Genomic DNA, 15,850 nt, shown 5'->3' with positions numbered 1-15,850 from the left:
ATCGGAGTCCGAAACTTAATATTATAGCTGTCAAGAAACACGCAAACCTCTCTGTTGTCGTTTTATGAAAAATATTTTATTAACCAAAGGGTTTGCTGATTCGCTGTGCGGAGGGGGGAGGGGAAATGCTAGAAATACGGGAGATCGTTTAATCGAAACGCCACTCTCGTCTTGACATCGTCCCGACGTTCTTCTTGACATCGTCTGAACGGAATCAACGGAGTCGACGGAATCGTCTCGTGTGCAGGCGCGCCACGTTCGACGGAGTGTCGGCCGCGAGGGTCTTGGTGCTCCTCGAATTCAGCTGGTCCACCAAAAATTTCCGCGCCACGTTCGGTCGAACGTGAACCCGCGCCTCGCTGCAAGTCACTTCGAGATCTGTAACACGTCGATGCACCTGTTTTACAGCCCTCGTTTCTCCCCCCGAGCCGGCTGGCTCGTGTCTCACCTCGCTTATTCTTCGAAAAAGAAAAGAAAAGCCCGAGCGCAAGAGCGGCCTCAACACCTTCTGTCCGCGATTGCTTTGCCCGCGTTCGTAAACGAAATGTCATCCGCCGGTACTTTACCCTGCGGAAAGAAAGGAGAGAGGACGGACGTTTAATCCCGGTCGAAAGCAAACCGTTTCCCAGAGGAATCTATCGGTGGAACAGACACGAGTGTGACACCGTCGCGTCTTCTGAAAACTTTACCCGAGACGCGCGCGTACTATATACATACTTCGGGATCTACAGGGTGTCCCAGCTAAATGTCTGCCCCGTTTTCCTCCGACAACAAACTAGTTCGGTATCTGTTCCACTAATTCTATGCGACACGCGAAAGCACGCGCTACTTGCTTTCACAGAGTACTGCGACGAATCGCTGACCTCCATGGCGACTCGACGACGATGGTGCTGACATTTGTGCCTGCAGAGGCCCGCGCTCTTGGACCCATTTTCGACGCAACCGAGCCTACCGTACAATCCGTACTTCTTCTCGTCGATGGCGCGCAGCGTGCCGTTCCTCTTCATCGCCATGTAGATCTGCTCGAGCATGCCGTAGCTTTTGATCAAGAAGTCCCGCTGGGCCAACGCCGTGATGCGCTCCCGCTCCTCGGACTCGCAGATGATCTCCGGCTCGAACGAGTACAGGGTGTTCTCAGCTATTGGAACCGTGTTCACGATTTGTTTCTTCGCCTGGAACGAGACGAAATCGATTAATCGATTCGCTCCGACGCGGGCGACTACGATGGAATGGACCAGGGCTCGGAATTAAGTGCCCGCAACACGGCGATGTCGAATGGCCGCCTCTTTCGGGTGTAGCATTTAGGCGACCACGGGTAAGCGAGACGCCGAACGGGAGTTAGGAGGCATAGCCCTCGACATCGTCGTGTCGCGTGCTCTTAATTCCGAGCCTCGGAGTAGACCGACGTTCAGAGGAATCGGATGCTTCTTGACCGTAGCCGCGGATTTGCTTCTCGCGCGATTGCTGGAGGTGGTCGAGGACGTCGACGTCGACGTCGACTTGCGACCGTAAACCACCTTCGGGCTCTCCGGATGCAGCTTGGAATCGCTCCACTTGCCGATCACCTTTTTGTTCTCCTGCTCCTTGAGCTTCGCCTGCGAACCAAACGTGTCCCGGTTACGCGTCCGTATATTCCTCGAGCGAGGGACAAAGGTCGACAACCGTTATCGACCTCGTTCTCCTCCTTCTGGATCCGCGAGGCCTCCTCCCTGGCTCGCGACGCCACCGTGTCCTGGAACACGGAGATGCTGTTCTGCTTGAAGAACGGCTCGTACTTCTGCAGGCCCGGGCACGGATAGATTCGACGGAAATTCCCCGTGTGCTCGTCCTCCCATTGGAACTGTCGCTCGAGGTAATCCTGCTCCTGTTTGTCGAGTTTCGCCGCCACCATCGTCGGATCGTTCATACTTCGTCGGGAAACGAACCACGCCGAATTAGCCTTTTATCCGAGCCTTTGTCCCGGCGATCTCACGAGTTCGAGGCGATTTACCTGCTCTCCTTGCAGGTTATTCCCTGAAGCAATCGGTCCCGGACGCGCCGCCTGTCCTCCTCGATGATCTTCTTCTTGTCGCATTGCTGCAAGTTCAGCATCGCGAACGTGTCCATCAGCAGACCCTCCTTTATGTCCTTGTCGATCTGCGCGTCCGTGTGGAAGCTCGGCGAGTGATTCACCTAACGCAAAGACAAGGTTTCCACAAAGAAAAGATTCATCCTTCGATTCTTCTTTTTGAAGAATCATTTTTCGTTTTTTATTCTCAATGCAAATGCATCGAGTTCACGGTTTAATCGGATATTACCTCCAAAAGGTACGGCTTCAATTTCCAGTCGATCAGCACGTCGAAGCCGAGCAGCTCGAAGCACGCGTACGTTTTATCGTGCGTCGGGAAGCACGTGTGATAGCTGTGCTTCAGGATCGGGTAAGCCGCCAGGATCGTTTTGATAATGATCTCGTCGATTTTTCGCCACAGTTCCTCCACGTCGACCTCCTTCAGCTTCAGCCACTTGTTCAACGTGGATATTTTCCTGCGTCAGAAGAACAGCTCCCGTCGTTGATGCGGTTCGAGTGGACCGTAAAAAAAAACGAAAAAAATAAATGAGAGAATTACCCACCGACCTTTTACTACCGACCTCGTCGTCGATAACGTACATTCGGCTGTGCTTGTTCACGGCGTAGTTCGTCAAATGCATGAACACGTTCGACGTGTTGTGTCCGGTCGGCTCCTTGTATCTGCTAGTGGCAAACCTGACGACCAAGCAATCAACCTAACAATGCGGCGATAGCGACGATAACAGCGGGAGCGTTTAAAACAAAGCGAACCGTTTAAAACGCAACGGCGATTAGTCGCGATGCCCGGGGAATTGTGGTACCGGGCGTTCGAATCGGGCGGGAACGTGGAAGCGAAAGAAAGAGGAGAACGCGCGGATAGCAAGCTCATTACCTCGCCAAGCCGTCGTTGTAGACGTACACCCTGAGGGGGTCGCAGGAGGTGATCAGCGCGTAGATCCGGAGGTCGAACTTGTAGCCGTCGATCAGGAAAGGCTGCGAAAATGGAAACGACGTTGCTTTTGATTCCAGAGGATACAAAGGAACGACGCTTGCCACGTACATACCCTGGCCACGTACACCTGGCAGATCATGCGTTCAGTGGGCTTAGCATCCTTCAAGTTCCTCGTTAAGAAGATACCGCGACCCTGGCAACCGGTGTCGGGCTTCACGATGAAGGTCTTCGAGCGCCGCAGCTTCGCGTAGGCCATCGCCTCCCCGTGGCTGAAAACGAACATAAAAGCGCTCGAGACGACAGATAGCCGGCAAATAGCAGCGTCGGCTTACTCGGCGGGGAAGCACCAAGTCTTCGGGAAGAAGTTGTAGTCCCTAGGGTAGAGCTTCAGCATGCGGTTCAGGTTCCGCGCGAGCAGGTCCTTCCTGCAGATCTCGGTCATTCCGGGGAAATGGTTGACCTTCTGGTACCTTTTCATGTCCTTGGCCCTCTCGATGCTCACGCTCAAGTCCGTCCAGTACAGGTTCCAGCTGCTGTCCTCGGTGACCTCTTTCATCCCGAAGCGCGTCGCCACACGCCTCACAACCTCGTACTTGCAGTTGCTCGTGCATATCGTCAAATACCTTTTGAGAACGGATATATCAGCATCGACGGATCAAGATCGCGTGTAAAACGAGAGATGAACGATAAGTCGCATACCTGCGTTTCTTCTTCTTCTTCGACTTGCTCGAGGTTTCGTCCTTGTCCGCGTCGGTGCCCGCGTACGAGATGTTGTCTGCCGGAGAACGCGCGGAAACACAGAGAGAAAGTCGAGAAAAGGGGATCTCGTTACTTTTCGATCGTGGCAGGTTTAGGTTAGACGCGATAAATACCTTTGTCGTCTTTTCTGTCCAACGGCAGGCTCCCGATCGTTTCTCGATCGTACTTAACCGACTCGGCGAACGGCGCGACCGCGAACTTCTCGCACCGATCCCCGTGGACGTTGCAGGATCGCGCGTCAGAACTCGACTCGGAATCGCTGGTGTTGCTGCCCTCCGTGACCAGCTCGTGTTCCCGGCTCGGCATCAAGGGAAGTCTGCGGTTGTGTCCAGCGACGTTCATGTCCGGCGTATCTCATTATTTTGAACGACACGTCGTCGTCGCGCGGCATCAATTCGCTTCATTCGATTAGACCGGACGCATCGTGCCGCGGACCATCGATTTGTTCGTTCGAACCCGCGCGAGGCTCGATTGCGGCGTTGGACTGTTGTTCTTTTTTTGTTTTTCTTTTTTCGAGGGATTGAAATCGGGATCGGTCAATTTGTCGCGGAACGCAAGATCCGAAAGCCGGTTTCTCTCTCTCGTGTGATCGTGGCGGATCGCGTTTCGCGCGCCACCGCTCCCATCAATTGTTTTCTCATCGCGCGACTGCAAACTGCAATGGAAAACGTGGCGCGGCGGCGGTGTGCCGGCGTTTACCGCCGGGACCGGGGCGGGAGTCGGTGGACGATCGGATGAACGATTGAAGACCGAATCGTTTCCGTTTCCACCGAAGCAAACGCTATCCGCGGAATCTCTAACAACGCGACACGGCGCAGCGTCGTCGATATCACTGCGGCACCGTCCACGCAAGACGCAGCCCCCTGAACATTTGACTCCGTTTCCCTTAATTGCGGCCTTCCCGCGTTCCGCGAAGTTCGCGCAGTTTGCAAAGAGCATCACGAATGCCTTCTAAATAGCTCGCGCGATCGTCGCTAGAATCGTTGAATCGCCGGTGCCGTTTCGAACACGAACGTTCGGACAATTGTGTGTACATATGTATGTCTTTATTGACCCTCGATGGTTACAGACGCGAGTTCAACCCTAAACTGCCTCGAAGGATCTCGACGACTTCCATGGCGCAGCCCCAGCTGATCGTCACACCGCTCCCACCGTGGCCGTAATTGTGTATCACCTGGAACGAATTCCATAGAGATCGATTCCGCGCAGATCCGTGCGATTTATCCGTTCGTTGAAACAGATATATGCTAGGTAATTCCCGATACCTCGTACTTCTTGCCGCGAGGTGACACGAGAACCTCGGACTCGAGACGCACGCTGGGCCTCCCGGGTCGAAGACCCACCCACTCTTTCTGCAATTCGATTCCCTGCAACGAACGAATACCGCAAAATATGGTGCATAAAGTGGCAACGCGTACGATCGTCGGAAGTTCGCCGTCGCGCGTTGATCGATAGTTTACCTCGAACGCGGGCAAGGCTCGCTTGCACCATTTGTAGATGCGCTGCGCGTCCTCCTGCCGCGGCGTGCAATCGTAGTCGCCCTCTTGGTGCGTACCGCCCAACACCATGACCTCGTAACTTTAAGTAAAAACAATAAAGATTCGATCAGGATGTCATCACTGTCGTACGACGGGGGTGGCCAAAGCGTCGACCACGCAATTATATTCCTAGTCGCCCGCCTGTCTGATATTATCTATGCTTATCTTAAATGTCAACTTATTTTTCGCTTTAAATTACTACTTATGATCACTTAACACATACGATGCTGGTACACCGCCGCTTATAATTGAAAAAAAAGCAGGTTGTCCGTAGCGATAAAAAATTTGGCCACCCCTGTCGCACGGTATAGCGATTCGTTACTTTGGAATGATGTAGTACGAGTCGTCGTCGTCCACCAAGAACATGTGCAACGTCCCGGAAGCCGTCGCCTGAAATCGAATGATAAGCAGACAGCCGAAAGTTTGAACGGGCTTCGCTATTTCCGAGTATACGAACCCTGGCCACTTGACCTCTGATAGGCGTGACCGTGTTATCGGCGGCGAGGTGTCGCGCGCCGAGTCCGCTGCAATTTATTACCACGTCGTATCCATTGTCGTCGATCAGTTCGTGCAGCTTCTCGACTTTTCTCTTGCGAAATACTCCGCCCGCCTTCGCGAACTTCTTCATCAACCAGGGCAACAGGCGAGTCGGCTCACCGATGTACGTCAGGAACGACCATCCGTGTCTAGAATCATTTATTATGCAGTGTACAATAAATGCTTGCTTAACTCTTTAACCCCTTAATGTGCACGCTCGAGTTAACTCGAGCGCGCTAAACTGGCCAAACTGTGCACACTCGAGATAATTTGAGCGGCGTTGTACTTTATGTTGCTATAATTTTTCACACTCGAATGCAATCGAGAATTGAAAATAACAATGTGAAAGCAAAAAAAAACAGTCGTTTTATTGATATTTATAATTTACATGGGATTGTAAGCTATAACACTTACTTATTCAAGTATAAAATATATCCTTTTTCTATACTTATCACTTACGACTTATCTCTTCCTTGTGAGCCGCTTTCCGACAGCGTATTCATATTCAGATTCTGATTCGCTCATTTTTCAATATATATTTTACTAAAATGTAATGTAAAATAAAATATAATAATAATAATAATAATAATAGTAATATTCTAAACATTAGAATTGCAATAAAAATTTTGATTATTTTTGTATTTTTGTAATTTCTTGCCAAGACAACGTTCTAAATTGTGTTTTTTTACATTTAAAAAAATTGATTTTTTTTGGCCGGCCTTTTTCAAAAAAACTGTGCATTAAGGAGTTAATAGGCGACAAAAGCGTGAGCCACCAAACAGGGAGTCGATCGATCGGAACATCTGGTCGCCAAGATATCGAAGGAATACGGTTGCCTACCCAAAAGTTTCGTATGCTACGGATACCGTACTTGTAGCTCGTCCCGTGCTGCTCGTTCAATCTCTCCAATTCCGTCGAAGGAAGCTTATCCGCGCCGTAGACCAATCTTGTCCAACTGGAATCAGGGTATCCTCGCGGATCGCTGGTAACACGGTATGCCGGTAGCAACGCGATTCCCACTTCCGGGGCCTGACCGGATCTCCAGAAGTCGTCGAACCATCGGCGAGTGATTCCGGTCCATTTCCTATCGATACACCGCACATAAATCATTGTACGTTACTTCAAAACTTCCGCGCGATCTTAACCAGCAACGATAGAAGAAACCAGCTCGCACAGTACCCAGACCAGTAGTCTTTTACCAGAAGAGAATGCTCTTAGTGTTATGATTGAAAGTTCACAGCTTTTCTTAAACTAGTTACCTAGCTAAAGCGTCACGTATTTATTTATTTATCGAAAATATTCGAGAGGTTATCCATTAGTTATAAAATCACAAAAAAGATACAAGAAAATACAGAGGTTAGCTGTAATAAGATAACGTCAACTCCTCAGATTGATACGATGACTCTCTACGGTTATAATAACGTTGCGATATTAATTAATACGCCTTAAATTCTGTGTGAAAGAATGTAGTGGGTGATTGAAAAAATCGATAAAAGAGGGCACTCTATTTGCAATAGAGAAAACACGCTTGAGCCGAGTATGATATCCATAAGTTGTTCTATGGAGAAATTATTGTTAATATGGAGAAATTTGGGGAATTTTTGGATCTGAGATGAAATGTTAGAGCATTTAAGAGCATTTAGCATTCTTCAATAATGCTGGAGAAGCAAGCAGTTCGTCAAACACTGCACAAGTGTGGTTTAAAAAAAAGTTGAAGACGCGAAACATAGAGTTGTAGTCATGATCGTATCGTGTTACATAGGGTCTAATGTTACGCAAATGCATTGCGGATCATAGGTAGTTAATATTTACCGTAGAAATCGACAAGATCTTACCTCCGAACGATCGAGCGTGGGAATACAACGCTGTAAAAGTCCGGATACTCACAGTACTTTGTCGACGGGTGTTTCTCCGAGCAGATAAGGAAGCAACAGTCCTGCGCTCCCGTCGCCAGTGGTGTCCGGCGAGAATTCGTTCGCATAAACATGCACCTCGAACCGCGGGAACGCGTCCTTCACCGCAACCGCGCTCGTTACGCCAATTATTCCGGCGCCCACCACCGCCACCCTCATCTTCGTCGAGACACGCTTCCTTTCCGAATCTATCGAATTAATCCGCGAACGGGTAGCAAACTCGCTGGAAACTGGAAGTCCGAGCGCGACGTTCCATTGCACTGATTACAGAAACGTAAACGACAGCTTTTGCCCCGGTGAACGATAACCTTCCCGCTGGGTCCCGCGTCCCGCGAGAGATCGCCCAAGTCGGCGCGATAAAACAATTTCCGTATTTAACGAGCGTACGCGAGAGCTCGCGATGCACGGTAATCGCGGCGAGGCGCAACTGCTGCTTGAAATTGACATCTTTCGAACGCGGATGCAAACATCGTGCGGAATTCTGGCAATCGACCGGGAACCACAGAAACGGTTCCTCTCCTTAAACGAGGCCTGCGTCGGCGATCGAAGCATCGGATAAACTCGCAATTTCCCATATTTCTAGCATAATGCCCGCATATCTCTCGGCAGTATTATGCTAAAATATATGGGAACCGCGAGAGTCACGGGGGAGAGAGAGGGGGAGAAGTCCGTTCGTCGATCGTCCAAACAAGTCAAACGATGCTCGTCCCGCGCCGCGCTGACGATAAACGGAGCATAATACTTTAACTCTCGTGTACCAAAGGTTTTATACTCTGCTTACCGAAGGCGCGACGCACGATTCAAATTCCACGTGACTGCCAACGATCCTCCCGAAGAATAGATCCCTCCATGAGAGACTCGTCTGCTCCGGCGGCGTCGAAATCACCAAATAAATAAATCGTTGAATAAAAGGTGCAACTCTAGAAAGATTAACTCGAAAAATTGCCGAGTCGATTACGATGGTCGAAAACCCTTTTGTTGTTATTGTCCACGAAAAAGCAGAAAATTACAAAGTCACGTTTGAACCGATCGAACGTACCTAATGCTGAGATTTCCATTACAGGACGAAAAGTCAGTCGGTTATTGGCAATCTGTGCTTATCGTTAGTGGAGAATTCAGCGGCGCGGAGACCTCGTGGTCGCCACCGAAGTATCGTAAGAGCGTGACACGAGCAAACTGGTAACGAGTTCAAATAATAAATAGTTTATTTATATTTCGCGTGGATTGCAACGACACTGTACGCGAACCGATCGTGGTCGGCGATCGACGAGCGATTAACCGATCGAACGACGAAGCCGCGTAGAAAAAACGACCGACAGAAGGGAGGTTTCCGATGCGGCCGGCGTGGCGGCCGCGGCCGTTTATACGCGAACGAGCGATCCACGGACTGATCCATAAGCCCTGATCCCTCCCTGATCGCTCCCCGAACGTTGTTCACCGAAATGGCTGATGACAGTTCACGATACCAAGTGATTATTGACAACGCACACGAGCGAGTCAGACATAATATAGCCCGGGCCCCGGAAGTGATGCGATAAAGGGTGTAAGTGACAGCATAAACAAGCTGCGATCGCCGCGGAGCTCAGCGTTCCTTCCGAGGAATGCTTAGATAAGAGATCGGTTCCTTTTTCATCAAGATGGATTTTTATCATCGTAAATCATGGATCGGCGCTTTCGAGAGCGTTTTGATAACCGGCCCGAAAAGCTTGAAGCTACTAAACTTTTAAGACGGTTAATTAATGTAACGATTCCTTTTTCGTAGATGTAGAATTTTCAAGGAAAAGTCCACGAGAAAAATCATACCGATCAATCATGATGCTTTAAAAAAACATACCGACACCCATTATTTTACCGGTTCGTTGTCTCGACGAAGCGTTTTGCGTCGAGCATTTCTTTCAAATTAAGTAAGATGATAATAGCGTTATCGCAATCACACCGGATCGCCTCTTGGGATCACTATCAGGGTGGTCGGCGATTATTCAGAAACGCGATCACGTTTCACGGTTTCGGATAGCGAACACCGAAGACACCTCGGTGTACGTTATTCAAGAGCATTATCGAAACGATGATGTTGACGTTACGTCGGGCATTCTTTTCGAGAAAAAATACATTTGAAAATTGACCGGCTACGATACCGTAATAGCAATAGATCGCATTCGAAGGAATTACATTTGCCTGTAACCCTTTTTCCTCCTTTTTTTCTATCCCCTATAAACTATGCTATAGGCTATAGCTTCAAGGTTTCTGAATGAAATCGAGAAAATAACAGAATTTAACCCTTTTAGTGCCGGAGGCCGATATATCGGCTCTTGCAGCACTGGCGAGAAGTGCCAGAGCCGATATATCGGCCCGCGTCTTATAGCGCTTTATAATAACAAAATTTTACACATTTACAATATATAAATATAAATATTTATGTTATTATAATGAAGTATTATGCAAAATTATATCACAAATATATTTATGACAACATAATTTTGTTTCAGCAATGTTATATTACCTATAACAATTACATATTTCGGAAGAGATAATCCGTCCGGCGCTTACCATGTACCTTCGAGTTATTTTTTGTTTGTTATGTAGTATTATTTATCTTGTTACAAAATATATCAGAAATGCAAAGTATATACTTTGTAATAAATGATCTATATAAAATTATGATGAAAAGATGACTTTTTGTATGTGCAAATACGTTTTGTAAGAGAGAACTGGACTTTTACTTTCTTTATGGTCTTTTATACCTTTGTTATTTATATAATTTTCAATGAATATAGAAAATCTAGTGTCACTGTTTTGTTCTCTATTTCGTCCTTAATTTACTGTTTTTTGAATCATGTAAATATTGTTTCTTGTTTGGTTTTTATGAGCATTTTCCCAAACCCTAGTAAAACAGTGAAATTCGGCCGGTTATTCTTGCATAGGCGCCTCTTTTTCGCATGGCACTAAAAGGGTTAAAGTGAAAACGAATTTGATCAGTAAAAAAGATAGTATCCCTAAAGCTTCATAATTTTCCGGATCTCTTTCCTTGAACTTCAGTAATGAATACAGAAAAATTCAATAATATAAAGCTTGGGAAAATAGGAGGAGCAAAAGGTGTCCCGATCGATAGAGATGATTGCTCGATAACTTATCAAATGTATCGGCTTATCCAATAAAGGAACATTGTTGAGTTTCGTATGGCTCCAGAGATTTGATTAATACATATGTTTTTATTTCATTCGAGATACTCATGTCAAATACTATTCATTTACACATTTCACTGGAAAATTGAAATGAACATAGATATCTAATAATTTTTTAGTACAATTTGATATCTCTGTAATAAATTGATGCATACTATCACTCGTAAGTTTGCGGCCGTTTACGTTACAAACTTATGGTAAAGTCGAAACTCTATCATGAAAATATTATGTATGTCATCGAAGTTGAATATCGCTCTGTACCTGTTATTCTTTATTACATTATTTAGTCGATTAAATGGTCGGCAACCTACGAGTGGTATTAAGCGAGTAAATATTTTCTTGTACATATACAATGGTATGAAATAGTTTAAAATGTATAAAATATAGAAATATTGAGTTGGTGGGAAAATAATGTCGATTTCCGACCATGCAAGATAAATGGTGTCAAATAGCTTATACGTCGCTATTTACAATCAATTTATTTCGTCATGATAGCGCTCTACGTTTACAAAACACTGGACCCTCGTCTGAACTTAGAAGTTAGTATAAATTAAGCAGCGTAAGTTGATATAAATTTAAAAAACGTGTACATGCAGCTGCTTGGGCAAAAATCTAACTGTTCAACCATCTCTCTTGGCAATTACATAACGGTATGTAAATCTTTTTAAAATTATAGGTATTCCATAATTGATTAAATAAGACAGATAACATAATTATATGTCGATGTACCTGTGAATTTACGAAACCAAGATTATTGTCCCACTGACACAACATAATATAAATAGTAGAGTTTTATGTTTTACGTGTAAATTTATCAGAAAATAATATAATACTTCGTGTTGCTATCCTTTTAGCAAGAATATAGAAACCTGGAATAGAAGATTTTTTGGAAAGAAGTACGTCCGTGTTCATTATTATCAAAACTAGACGCGTCCGTAGGCAATTTTTACAATGCACAGCTCAAAATTATGAATGCGTTGCAGTATAAATTCTCGTAATGCTACCGATAAACATTGTTTCAAATTATATCAGGAGAATAACTATGATGCATCTGCAACAAATTCCGATCGAAACGAATGTTAATTCAAAAAATGTTAGAGATGCCCATTTGTATAATACATTTCAGTAAGTAACACTAACAGACATTATCTTCTGAATTCAAATTGCACATATGCTACTTTCAAAACTGGTATGAGAATTCCTTTCCCATAGATAAACTGTTTATCACAGATGGAATCAAAATTATCGTTAAAATCGCAATAAAATTTTAATAAGACAAAATCTTATAAATATATCCACGTGATAAGTACAGTTCAAGTATAATATCCTTTCCCATTTTAAAGAAGTAGAAGATTTTTACGCGTTGAGCGTAAATTATAATCTTTATTGCGACTTTATACCTATTTTAATAAAGGATATAAATTATTAGCAAGTAACGTCTAACCAATTCAAATCAATTATTCGATAAACTTATTATATAAGTATAAATTATATTACTTAATTTGTGTGATGTTTTTCCCGTAATAATTACATAATTAAGTACTGTAATCCTGCTATCTCATCATTTGTCTAAATCTATCCAACTCGTAAATACTTTCCGATAGTCTGTGGAAGAAAAACATTATTAGTTCAACGAACGTGAGCAATCAGATTAAATGTGCAAATGTTTCCCAATACCGTACTTACCTTCCCAAACCATTTATAAGAGCAACGATCTCGCTTCTTTCCAAATAAAATTGTGTTCTGTTAAAGGTATACAATGTTGGTTCCCATCTATCAAATTTACCCGAGAATAAAATCTTCAATGCTGTACCCAACCCTTGTATTTGAAGTTTGCCCCAAAGTTTACACTTGTCACATCCCACGCAGTCCATAATGCGGGAGATATTACGGAAATGTTGCCTAAATTGTTCTTTCAACAACTGAGCCTCTGCTCCACCGGCAAACATAACGCTTTCGTTGAAGTGTTCTGGAAACGATCTGAACCATACACTCACAATTAGAAAAATGTGTAGAATTCTCCATTTGAATACTATAATTTATGAAATGGGACATACTTGACGACGCTTAAAATATCATTTATTGCCAAACGTGTATCTTTATCTTGTGCTTTGTTGCCAGTATAGTATTCTTCCCGTTCTAAGTATGGTGCAGCTTTAGCCAGAGCTCTTAACTCCAATAGGTAAATGAAATATAAATTTCTTAACCAATTTGGGCCTTCGCCTCCAGTCGTCTCTGGTGAAAATCTTCTTTGAAATTCTTCTAAATTGTGTCCCCACTGACCACTGGGCACCATCACTAGAGTATCTTTCGACGAGAGTAAATATTTTGCAGATAAATGTATATTGATACTAGCATGAAGACCTGATATAACGCGATAAAATACTCTTTTCTCCAAGCACATTCCTAAAACAATAAATACGCATACATGTATTAGATGAAACTTATCTTTCTGTTTAGTATATGCAAATATCAAGTAAACTTGCCATTTATTTTCGAGGATTGAACATAAAAATGAGGTGAATTTTCTGGTCTGAAATTAAGTGTATAATAAATTATTCCATTGTTTTGTTGTAAAATACGATACGATCATACCTAAAGCAATTTTCCATATAAATACTACGCCAAATTCTATGTGCACTAGGTCCTTTATAGCCTGTATATCTTTCAGGATTAAGCAAAAGATTCACATATTCGCCAGGACTAGATTCTTTTACACAAAAATTATCTTGGGCATCGTCGTACTGCTTCCACAACTCAAAATCTTTGTAATTTTCCGAACTGGAGAAATATTATTGTTTTATAATACAAACATAGTGTCTACCTAAAATTCATAGAAACTTGTTTACCTAATGGTTGTATTTAAATAACCTAGTTCTTTATTATGATCTTTAGCACTGCGCAAGCAATCGTCAAATTGAGCATTGGATTTATATTTATCTACAGGACTTTCATTGAAGTGTGCATGTTTTAGCATGTCTCCTTTTAGTCCATCTGGAATGTCTTCCTGTAAACAAAGCAATATTTACAATTGTGTTTATCATGTTTATAATTTTCCTTTGTTATTACAATAGTATTGTAGTCGCTATAGATATTAAAAAGTTATTGAATAAAAATGTTAACGATAACAATGATTAAAAATTGTATACTAATGTAAATTTGAATAACTAAAATAAAAGTTACTTTTGGTTGAATCCTATATACATTAATTAACATGATTCCTAAATCACTCACATCTTGACAGGGTTGTACATGACAATATCGCATAACACATTTGCTATCATCTGCCCAAAAGGGACACTCCTGTTTCAGATTTACTTTATAAAAACGAAAATAATCTCTGACTAGAAGACTCTGAAGTCTAGGATAGATCTTCAGATTATTAAAATAATCCACAGTATTCACAGAGCAGCTGCAGTCATCTATGGAACCTTTCAACTAAAAAGTGATGATGCATATTATTAGTTAAGCGGATATTTACATAGGTTTTTCTTATATTTAATTGAATCATTTAACTTGAAAGCCTTAAAACTAAATATCTATGTGGAAAACCCTTCTGTACACAGCCATCTGTTACAGATGTCCCCACAGGTTATGTTCATTTCTTTCACAATAGAAAATTTGAACAACGGAAAAACAAGAAAAATAATAATACCTTGCAGAAACACTGGTCGTTTTTATCACTGTTCGATTCAAAATAATTGGCATGTAGAACAGAAGGTAAGAACACGGTGCAGAGGATTAAAACGATGAACATGTTTCCACTGGGACTGCTTGTCATAATTATGTGTTCACTGGTATGTCTTTTGGTCACGTTTGAAGTGGATAAATTAAGTTATTATCGCTGGTTACCGCGACCGCGGCTATCTAACACACTTCCCACCTTTTATGACAATGACCAGGCTACGTGCCATCGGAAACGTATAGCATTCTACCTCCTACCGAAAGTAAACTTCGTTGACATTTTTCTCATCCTTGATATATGTATCGTTAATCGATTAACATTGATTTGTTAACATTACAATGATATGTTCTAACCGAACATATAATTCGTCAATCTAATTATTTGATTTCACAAAATGTATACAAAACGAATGCACACAATTTATACGTGTACAAAACAAAAGTAAAATGCCTGTATAACGGTAGTGAAGACTTGAGTTAGAGTTGAGAGTTACTACGTAACTCGTGAAAAATAATCTGTAATTACGATCTTACTAAACGATGTGACCAATATGACATCGCTCTAACGTTAACACTACATGTGTAATATCTATGTATGGACATGAAAATCTAACATAAAAATGAAAAACGTTGGCGTATTTAAAAAATATTCTATAAATTATATAAATTGCTTTAAATCTACTTGATTTTAATTTAATAATTATGTGTACAGTTCACGTTGCATATAACGCTTTGTTAACTCACTTTGAGGTCCAAGAAGAAGTACTAAAATAATTTCTGTTCCACGTAATGTACATATAAAATCTAACTCCTCCCTTTTATCCTCCACCCGTTTTATTTAAATTTGGTACCACCGTGGTACTACCACGTGTACTTATAGTATGTACATATACTTGTTGCTAAATACACGTCATTAACGTCTAAATATGAACTCATTAAAGTCTATTCATTTATTAATTAAATGAATAGCTATAAAACCGCATACATGTGAATATGCCAGATGCAACGATGCGATAAATATAATATTCCAATATTTTGGTATAGACAATGATATTGACAATTATTACATAGCTAATTACAGGATAATCGAAATTAATCGAAAAATTATATGTAGATATGCCCTGAATTGTGCATGATGTAAGCGATTGTGATGTCTCTTATGGAGGAAAAGTAAAGCTTTTCAGGATCTGTACAGTGCCAATTTGAATAGTGGCAAAACGCTCAAACTATTGGCCAAA

The 15,850-nt window shown here is 43.0% G+C and overlaps 3 protein-coding genes across 11 annotated transcripts; all 3 read right to left on the bottom strand.

Moving 5' to 3' along the window:
• Window positions 1-54: 54 nt before the first annotated feature.
• Window positions 55-4,783, bottom strand: LOC117229542 (Tubulin tyrosine ligase-like 6B). Of its 7 annotated transcripts, none has more exons than XM_033486084.2 (13): window positions 3,872-4,783; window positions 3,699-3,774; window positions 3,332-3,622; window positions 3,112-3,268; window positions 2,940-3,040; window positions 2,615-2,743; window positions 2,298-2,523; window positions 1,991-2,172; window positions 1,673-1,907; window positions 1,407-1,595; window positions 967-1,172; window positions 449-567; window positions 55-378 (listed from the first exon to the last, which is right to left on the bottom strand). In XM_033486084.2, the coding sequence occupies exons 1-13, from the start codon at window positions 4,098-4,100 to the stop codon at window positions 215-217; spliced, it is 2,304 nt and encodes a 767-aa protein (XP_033341975.2). In that variant the 5' UTR covers window positions 4,101-4,783; the 3' UTR covers window positions 55-214. The 7 variants fall into 7 exon arrangements, with proteins under 7 accessions (XP_033341975.2, XP_033341980.2, XP_033341976.2 ...); XM_033486087.2 differs by having other exon boundaries at window positions 240-378; window positions 834-1,172; window positions 3,872-4,678; XM_033486090.2 differs by having other exon boundaries at window positions 240-378; window positions 864-1,172; window positions 3,872-4,678.
• On the bottom strand, window positions 4,783-8,141 carry LOC117229543 (D-amino acid oxidase 2). Of its 2 annotated transcripts, none has more exons than XM_076520174.1 (7): window positions 7,669-8,141; window positions 6,705-6,917; window positions 5,754-5,982; window positions 5,619-5,686; window positions 5,219-5,336; window positions 5,024-5,125; window positions 4,783-4,932 (listed from the first exon to the last, which is right to left on the bottom strand). In XM_076520174.1, the coding sequence occupies exons 1-7, from the start codon at window positions 7,818-7,820 to the stop codon at window positions 4,822-4,824; spliced, it is 993 nt and encodes a 330-aa protein (XP_076376289.1). In that variant the 5' UTR covers window positions 7,821-8,141; the 3' UTR covers window positions 4,783-4,821. The 2 variants fall into 2 exon arrangements, with proteins under 2 accessions (XP_076376289.1, XP_033341983.1); XM_033486092.2 differs by having other exon boundaries at window positions 7,721-8,124.
• Window positions 8,142-10,935: 2,794 nt separating this feature from the next.
• On the bottom strand, window positions 10,936-15,536 carry Ero1L (endoplasmic reticulum oxidoreductin-1-like protein). Of its 2 annotated transcripts, none has more exons than XR_004492575.2 (9): window positions 14,584-15,112; window positions 14,163-14,366; window positions 13,778-13,935; window positions 13,524-13,709; window positions 13,415-13,461; window positions 12,986-13,334; window positions 12,615-12,908; window positions 12,426-12,533; window positions 10,936-12,328 (listed from the first exon to the last, which is right to left on the bottom strand). XR_004492575.2 is itself a non-coding variant. In XM_033486081.2 (9 exons), the coding sequence occupies exons 2-9, from the start codon at window positions 14,707-14,709 to the stop codon at window positions 12,482-12,484; spliced, it is 1,416 nt and encodes a 471-aa protein (XP_033341972.2). In that variant the 5' UTR covers window positions 14,710-14,866; window positions 15,357-15,536; the 3' UTR covers window positions 10,936-12,481. The 2 variants fall into 2 exon arrangements, 1 of the variants encoding a protein (XP_033341972.2); XM_033486081.2 differs by adding an exon at window positions 15,357-15,536 and having other exon boundaries at window positions 10,936-12,533; window positions 14,584-14,866.
• Between the last annotated feature and the right edge of the window lie 314 nt (window positions 15,537-15,850).

Source organism: Megalopta genalis, chromosome 3, assembly GCF_051020955.1.
Source record: "Megalopta genalis isolate 19385.01 chromosome 3, iyMegGena1_principal, whole genome shotgun sequence".
In the NCBI taxonomy this organism is placed as follows: Eukaryota; Metazoa; Arthropoda; class Insecta; order Hymenoptera; family Halictidae; genus Megalopta; species Megalopta genalis.
The sequence above is the reverse complement of the archived record's forward strand: the minus strand, read 5'-3'. Positions and strand labels throughout refer to the sequence as shown.

What these genes read in the sequence shown, in the direction of transcription:
- Ero1L (XM_033486081.2), bottom strand. Translation starts at nt 14,709, where the DNA reads ATGACAAGCAGTCCCAGTGGAAACATGTTCATCGTTTTAATCCTCTGC. An exon ending in ATGTACAACCCTGTCAAGAT is followed by an intron (nt 13,936 to 14,162) that starts GTGAGTGATTTA and finishes CTTTGTTTACAG; the next exon opens with GAAGACATTCCAGATGGACT. An exon ending in CTTATAAATGGTTTGGGAAG is followed by an intron (nt 12,534 to 12,614) that starts GTAAGTACGGTA and finishes TTTCTTCCACAG; the next exon opens with ACTATCGGAAAGTATTTACG.
- LOC117229543 (XM_033486092.2), bottom strand. Translation starts at nt 7,905, where the DNA reads ATGAGGGTGGCGGTGGTGGGCGCCGGAATAATTGGCGTAACGAGCGCG. An exon ending in TCGTACTACATCATTCCAAA is followed by an intron (nt 5,337 to 5,618) that starts GTAACGAATCGC and finishes TTTTACTTAAAG; the next exon opens with TTACGAGGTCATGGTGTTGG. An exon ending in CTCGCGGCAAGAAGTACGAG is followed by an intron (nt 4,933 to 5,023) that starts GTATCGGGAATT and finishes AATTCGTTCCAG; the next exon opens with GTGATACACAATTACGGCCA.
- LOC117229542 (XM_033486084.2), bottom strand. Translation starts at nt 4,100, where the DNA reads ATGAACGTCGCTGGACACAACCGCAGACTTCCCTTGATGCCGAGCCGG. An exon ending in GGACAGAAAAGACGACAAAG is followed by an intron (nt 3,775 to 3,871) that starts GTATTTATCGCG and finishes GTTCTCCGGCAG; the next exon opens with ACAACATCTCGTACGCGGGC. An exon ending in TGAAGCCGTACCTTTTGGAG is followed by an intron (nt 2,173 to 2,297) that starts GTAATATCCGAT and finishes TCTTTGCGTTAG; the next exon opens with GTGAATCACTCGCCGAGCTT.